Source organism: Penaeus vannamei, chromosome 9 (genome assembly GCF_042767895.1).
Source record: "Penaeus vannamei isolate JL-2024 chromosome 9, ASM4276789v1, whole genome shotgun sequence".
In the NCBI taxonomy this organism is placed as follows: domain Eukaryota; kingdom Metazoa; phylum Arthropoda; class Malacostraca; order Decapoda; family Penaeidae; genus Penaeus; species Penaeus vannamei.
In genome coordinates, this window is record NC_091557.1 from 20,049,626 (window position 1) to 20,057,132 (window position 7,507).

General features: G+C 38.2%; 1 protein-coding gene across 2 annotated transcripts in view; it reads right to left on the minus strand.

The window, feature by feature from the left end:
- Positions 1-619: 619 nt before the first annotated feature.
- LOC113819949 (RNA-binding protein squid) overlaps positions 620-7,507 on the minus strand; it is a 7,748-nt gene continuing 860 nt past the window's right edge. The window contains exons 2-6 of one of the 2 annotated variants that reach the window (XM_027372191.2): positions 5,330-5,370; positions 4,631-4,758; positions 2,985-3,435; positions 2,682-2,780; positions 620-2,357 (exon numbers count right to left, since the gene is read on the minus strand). In XM_027372191.2, coding sequence (XP_027227992.1) covers positions 2,290-2,357; positions 2,682-2,780; positions 2,985-3,435; positions 4,631-4,758; positions 5,330-5,370 — 787 coding nt within the window. In that variant the 3' untranslated portion in view covers positions 620-2,289. Of the gene's footprint in view, positions 2,368-2,680; positions 2,781-2,984; positions 3,436-4,630; positions 4,759-5,329; positions 5,371-7,507 lie in introns of both variants that reach the window. The other variant, XM_070125426.1, reaches the window with a different exon arrangement.

Here is a 7,507-nt window from a genome sequence, read left to right on the forward strand (position 1 = left end):
AGATGTTGAGAGAGGGAATGTTTTCTTAGAGGTTGAGCAATGACCTGAGGAGACTATTTGGACTAGACTGAAGTGATAAGTGTTAAGGAAGGAATATTAGTGGTTAAAGGAGAACCTGGAGTCAGGGAATCGAGGGACAAAAATGAGTTTGGTTATTTGGATCATGTTGGGGGAAATTGCCCACCCCTTCAAAGGTAACGGCTAGACAACTAGAGGGAAATGCCATGCTTATGGCTCTCCTAAGCCATCCATGACTCGTACAATTTCATCCTTTCATACCTTAGAAAGTGGATAGTTAAAGTTGAAGAAAAAGAAAGGGAAGAAAACCGTGTAAAATTTGTCAGGTATAGGGCCGAGGCACAAGGCAGGGGTGATCCCTGGTATTGGGCCTCGAGAAGGTCTAATTACCCCTCGACGACAACAGGCAAGGGATTAGCGGAGGTCTAATTGTTTAGTACAATATTTTCTGCTACCTTGTACAAGCAGAAATCTAAAACCTGTCACTATGTACCACCTTTAAGTATCCAATGCTTTCTAATATAGAAAAAAGGGAAATGTGATCATACACAAATTTCGCCATTACTATATGAAAACCTTCAGATGGTATAAAAACTATAAATACGATATAGGTTTTATTGTCAGCTGAAAACCATTAGAACCACAATTACTTTATTACATTTTAATGAAATCCATTACAAAAACTTTAAAATATAGAGTTACCCCTTTATGATTTACAGTCGTCAATAATTCAGAAGGGACTACAATTTCCCCGAGGGGAATATGACCATAAACTTAGCCTTCAGTCAAACTTGACTAGCCAATCTCTAAGATTTTCCATCTAGATTGGCTCTTAATATTTAGCTACTGGAAGTTAGCATGTGTAATAGATGCAGCTTAAATAACAAAGTTTTGTTTTGACAGTGCATAAAATGCTTGTACTAAACTTTTATAATTTGTCCCATACTATACCAGGTTTTCGATTTCAAATTTATGGCAAAAATGTTATGTAACCAATAAGTAAAATTATCATTACTGCTAATAGCAAAAACGCTATCAAGTACTTACGAAACAAAGTTACCCTTTAGTGTAATGTTCAGATACTTTCTTCAATGTAGAAAATGTTGGGTAACTTCAAAGACTTGTTCCATTCCAATTTCAAGCAATGTTCAGTACCATTTGACAAAAAAATGTGGACAGACTTTATAAAATACTACAAACTGCATTTTCAAATCTCTTCTTACTTTACAAAACATTACACAACTTTTAAATAAACAAAATGAATACCAACTTGATTGTCATTATTAGAGATGGTCCAAGCATCCAAACCATTTGTTTTGTAGGTTTCATTTGGTAAGTGCTCTTAAGATTATGAAATTTCAATAGGTTTTGGTTACCTGGAAAGTTCAAATTTGCCTCTGCTGACTTCATCGTAACTACATTAGATCCCAAAATATTTCATCTAGAACTGTAAATTAACACTAATTACATTTGAACAGTTTAACCACCTTGAAATCAACTTTCCATGGGATTCCCTTAATTTTAAAAAGTCTAAATGTACCTACATTTTATTAGAATATTACAGCTTCTATATACAAAAATTAGTCGTACATGTGAAAATACAATCTCTAATACCAAGTCTAGGAATAAATTTCAGTTGAGGTTCATAAATAAAAGGCCAAAAATATACCTCCATGTGTATATTATTCTCCGTACAAAAAATAATACAAATGTAAGCACTTAATCAATTTTGGTTGACATGATACCATGTGCATACTCCAGAATTTAACTCAATTCTGATAAAGAAAAAAAATGACCTTTGAATATTCATCCTTCATTCAATGGAATAGGATTGAAACTCCCAGTAACAAGAACCTGGGTCTGGCAGTCACTTGAAAGTTCCACGACACTGAATATTCATCAGCAGGTACACATCCAAAACTGTTTTCACTTCTTTAACTAAAACACCACTTCCACTAACTTTCAGTCCTATCACAGAAGGCCCTGTATTCCACTAGGATACCCTCATCACAGAGACAAGGAGAGGGAAGGGAAAGACCTCGTCATATCCTAGGGAAGCTAATACCTTCAAGAACCGTTATCCAAAATGCGACACGAGTGCATTACCTTTTTTTGAATCTTAAATTCTCCAAAATCTGGCTTTCTAAGTATACCATCGTCGTGGGAGCCAGAAGCAGTAGAGGACTGACGAGTTGAGGACTTGACGAGGATCGGTGCTAGTACATGTCTCCGCTGTGCCAATTGGCGTTCTGGTTGTAGCCATAATCACGTTCAATACGGCTGGTGCCTCGCCTGCTGCCTCCCATGCTGGCTCTTCCCCCCGCTGTACCCTTGCCCGCCTGGTAAGAGCCAACAATGCCATAAATAATGAGTCTCGGTGAACGACTAAAAGTACAGGTTTGACCCCAGCATGTTAACTGACTGGATATGATGAAATGGATGACTATCAAGATACCTAGTGCACAATCCGAGACTAACAATAAAAGACTAACTGGGTCAACATGCAGGGATCTAATCAATTTGTGTAATCTAATAAATTAGGATCAAAATGGCTAATTACAAGACTTTTATTCATTTTTGTGCATGCAAAAAAAATCAAAAGCTGTTTAAGTATATGTAGATAAAGACATGCATAATTTAACAACCATAAGCCTGACACTTACCATAATTGCCAGATCCATATCCATAACCATAGTTATAATCACCATAGCCGTAGTCGCCATAACCACCATAGCTGCCATAGCCATAGTCACCATAACCACCTGTCAATGAAAAAGGAATTACTAAACAAATTCAAAATTTATTTATATTTTTCTTTTTCTTATCCTCCTTCAGTACTTACAAGTCTCATCAACACCATTCAGTAGCAGAACTGGATAAAACTTTCATCATAAAAATTTAATTCAGATTTTGAAAATTTCAAATTTTTCAAATAAAAGCATGCACTTTACTCAAACTTCACTTACCATATCCTCCATAGCTGCCGTACCCTCCCTGATTGTATCCATAGCCACCTTGGTTCCAGCCCTGTCCCCAGCCTCTGCCGCGTCCCCTCATGCCTCCTCTTCCTCTCATACCTCCACGCATGCCTCCTCTCATCATGGCATCAGGCTTTGGTGTGGCTTTCTTTACATCAACATCATGACCATTGATTGTTTGTTTTGGGGTCTTGAGAAGGTCTGTGACCACAGACTCTTGATCGAAGGTGATGAAACAGAATCCTTTGCGTTGGCTCTTTTGTTTGTCGAATGGCATCTCCACTTCAATAATGTTACCAAACTGATTGAAGAAGTTTTTGATGTCATCATCAGAAAGTTCTGGTTTAAGGCCACCAACAAAGATTTTGCCATGGCGAGCCTTTGCCTTCTTTGGATCAACTTTTTTGCCATTTATGACGTGATCACCAGACTCAATAACCTGAAATTAAAATGGGAGAATTTTTTAAAATAGGTCAATATACCAATCTTACCATCTAAACTTGACTGCCAAAAGAAATTCCTGGCACTATACCAAGTGGTACTCCAGGTTTTACATGCTGTCACAGTCACAGTAAACACATTTACCCTGCTCTAGTTGTTCTTGGTGGTAGTTTAAAGAACCAAGGCTAAAATGGGGCTTAAACCTTTTCTAGAGGGCTGTTTCTTTACAAAGGAAAGTGAACAACCATTTTGCAAGCCCAACTTAAAGAGCATGTTTATCAGCACAGGAAGTGGTAGGCTGTTAAACAACAGTTTCATCATGACATGGCAGGACATCCAGTAGGAGACTCGGTAATTGGATGCTTCCAGATCAGTGCCTCTGTAGTTTCTTAAATAGTTACACCAATATATTTATTCTAACCTAGGTAACTATCAAACCATTATCATCAAGTAAATGTAAACTGCTAAGAAAAAGTTTCTGGTGGGGTGGGGTGGGGGTGGGGGGTAGTAACCCTTGGATCCAGATAACATGAAAAATTGGCTCGAGGGCTGGGTGAAATTAATGACTCGGCATATGTGCAGAAAGCTCTTGGGAGGGCAATTTGACTTGGTAAGTATTTAGGAAGTGGCTCCTGCATTACTTCAATCACTAAATATGGAATGAGGCATACATGACAAAACTGGAGACTGCTGGTTCCATTTGAAATAAGTGGAATGTACCATACATGCGCCATTACTGTAAGAATGCCAGCTCCTGGGAGGACACTATTTCCGTGTTCACAATCCTATTCCTGCACACCAGAACCAGTAGTGCAGGGTGTAGTACAGAAAAGGGAGTTTTACAAGGGGAGGGGGGATTACAAACATTACTTATTGTTACTACACAGTTATGGACTATGTATAGAGATGATAGATGATATGGCGTATGCAGGGGAAACATTATCTTGATACAGCATATCAAAGGACAAATATAGACATTGGAAAAAATCAATAAAGCATTTCAGGGGATAACATTGCAAAAGAGGCACCAAGCCTACAAGCCACACACTTTAAGAGCCGCCTATCAAATAAACCTAATGACCTGATTTTGGGCCATGTGCAAAGCACTGAGACCCAATGGGTTAATGAAATAACCTTTTTTGGTTAATATTCTTAAGACATGCAAATAGGACTTTCAAAATAGTGTGAATTACCTTATCAACAGCTTCTCCTACACTAAAGACGATAAATGCAAAGCCTCTGGAACGGCCAGTGTTTGGGTCTGTTTTAACATTAATGCTTTCAATGTCTCCATATTTGCTGAAGTGTTCACGTAGCTCCTCTGAAAATAAAACCACTTATTTAGAACTGTTCATTGCAAATCCAGCCAGTTACTCATATCAAGCATTCAGAAGCAGTAAAGTTACATCAAATTATATCAGAAGCAGAACTGGATACAACTTTCATCATGATAATCCAAAACCATAACCAACAATCATAAATATCTCGCCAATCACTGAACTATCTAGATCAGCATTTTTGAAAACCCAACTGGGCTCCAAGTGAATTACTTCATTGAAAGAACAGCAACACCAAGGCCTGAACCACAGTCATGTAGAAATCAAAAGAGAATTAGAATTTCAAACTATGAATATGAATACTTTTATTGGACTATAAAACCAGTCTTCAATGGTTCATTCATACATTCTCATAATATTCAGAATTTAAATCAGTAAAGTATGATTCCAGATTTATATTATAAGGAAAGGAAAAGTTTGTGGCAATCCATTTGCTGTGTAGGACTGCAAAACTTAGTGATCACAGGAATAGATATTCATTATAAACAAGAGATTATACTATACACTGATAAATGCTGATCTAGATAGGTCACTCAGGGCAAAACAGATACTTACTTTCTGTGGTTTCCCAGCTCAGGCCACCAACAAAAAGTTTCCTGGAAATGAGATCGAATTAGTCACACCACGAACCCACTTGAGTGAGGAGGGAAGTGTTTATTAGCATGTACTTTACCTTAAGGTTGTTAACTGCTTCTAGTTTAGATGGCAGGAAATCAAATGTTTTAACCCTCTTCAGGCCGTCAAGCAAGTTGGCAAGAATACAATTGCCCTTTCTGCTCTATACATTAACTCTGAAAACAGTCTGGGCAACACAAACAAACAACAAAAAGTTAGGGGGGGAAATTAAAATAAAACGTTCTAGTGCTAATGCCGCAAAGGATAACAGCTAGAACCACTCAGTTGACCTTTGCTTCAAGTTGATCGCAAATGGAAAGACAGGTAACCGTGAGTTAAATTAGACCATAAGGTAAACAGATAAATACCCTGGTGTCGATGCGGAGCGCTACAAGGGGGCAACATTCTTCCCGTAGTAGCGGCCACCTAGAGGAAAGAGGAGTCTCCATTAGTCCTTGTGGAGGGGCCACCTGAACCTTCCCTAGAGACGTTACGTTACCATTTGACAAGGAGAACTGCTGGAACAAGACCCAAGGTGGCCCTGTGATGACTGCTTCAGTTACGTTACAGCTTCATGATGACAGCAACTGGGCAGCTTTGAGGCAGAACATTCAAAGGCAGAGGAAGTGATCCACAAGATTTCTACCCACCCTTGGAAATTTAAATTCCCCTTATTGGCAAGACAAAAAATCAATCAATTCAAAAGCAAACAGTTCACTTAGCATCTACACAAAAAGCAGTGTGATCATTTCCCCTACAGAGCAAAGTTATTTACTTTACCAGTTTCCAAAACTTTAATTAGTGATGCATTATCTAATAACAAACAAAAGTAATTGTAGGCATATCCACAAATTATGGTTGCCCTCAAGATAATGTAAATCTTCAAATTTTCTTGTCCCATTTCCATTTCCATGGGTCTTCACCAAAATGACCGACAGATCAGCTGCATTATCTTACTGTAATGTAACCCCTTGAGGACGGCAGACTATACAATACGCAAGGGGATAGCTTTGTTAAATGAATTCATCAACAGTCCAAAAGTATAGGAATGATTGTGCTTCCATGTTCAGACATGACTTCAAAAGGAAAAAAAAAATCCTCAATAGCACAAGGTCCTAAATCTTTACCAGTCCAAAGTAAATTTCTGGCAATTGGTATTTTCACCATTTCTCCCTCTAAACCAACAGAGGAGCCAACTGTCGTGAATAGGTTAAACTGCATTGCGACAAACCATGTCATGAACAAACAGTTCACTATCGCATGACAAATGTCAAATACTAAAGTTTATGATAAACTTAACCAAGCTATCTATTAAGACATGTTCTTTCATTACGAAATCCTTAGTTTACAGAAACTGCCAATAAGTACTTCTTGCAGGACTATACCAATCACTAGTACTACAATGCCACTTCTAATTTAATGAAATGTTTATCTACTTCAAATAAACTTTAAATATATATAAAGAGGGAAAACTTGGAATTTTGTAAACTGTATATCAAACATGTCCGAACAGACTGCTACAGGAACTGTCTGAACAAGCACCAGGCAAAATTATAATCTACATTCAGGACAAAATATGCAGAGATGTCATGTCCAGCTACAAGACCCATTCTAAGACATGGGGCAGGAAAAGCATGAAGATCTACAAAATCTTTCAGAAACCATAATTGGTCATGACTTTGTTTTAAGTGTACATTGAGGCACTTACACCTAGCAAGTGAGAATGATTCTAGCACAGGAGTGGGGGAATAACTACGCAGTACTAACGGCCGCTAGCCACTGCAGAGAGAGAGGGGCAAGATAGATAAAAAAGCATTTGGTCGCCTTGATGTTTGGGTGCTTTGCCCCACGAGGGATGCTCAGCCAAGAATGGGCCCATGCAAGTTAATGCCCCAAGTATACAAACTTTACATTTAATAGAATCATACTTGCAACGATTCATGGAAAGGAACGACATGTAAATTTTCCATTTACATGGGAGAGATGAGAGCCCCCTCCCATGGCGCTACCAAATTATCAAGTACCTGAAGCTAGGCTAGCATGTGAAGATGCATAAAATAAGTATACAAAGTCTACTCTTCCAACAGAACACAGCTAGAAATATAAAAGGCAAATCGT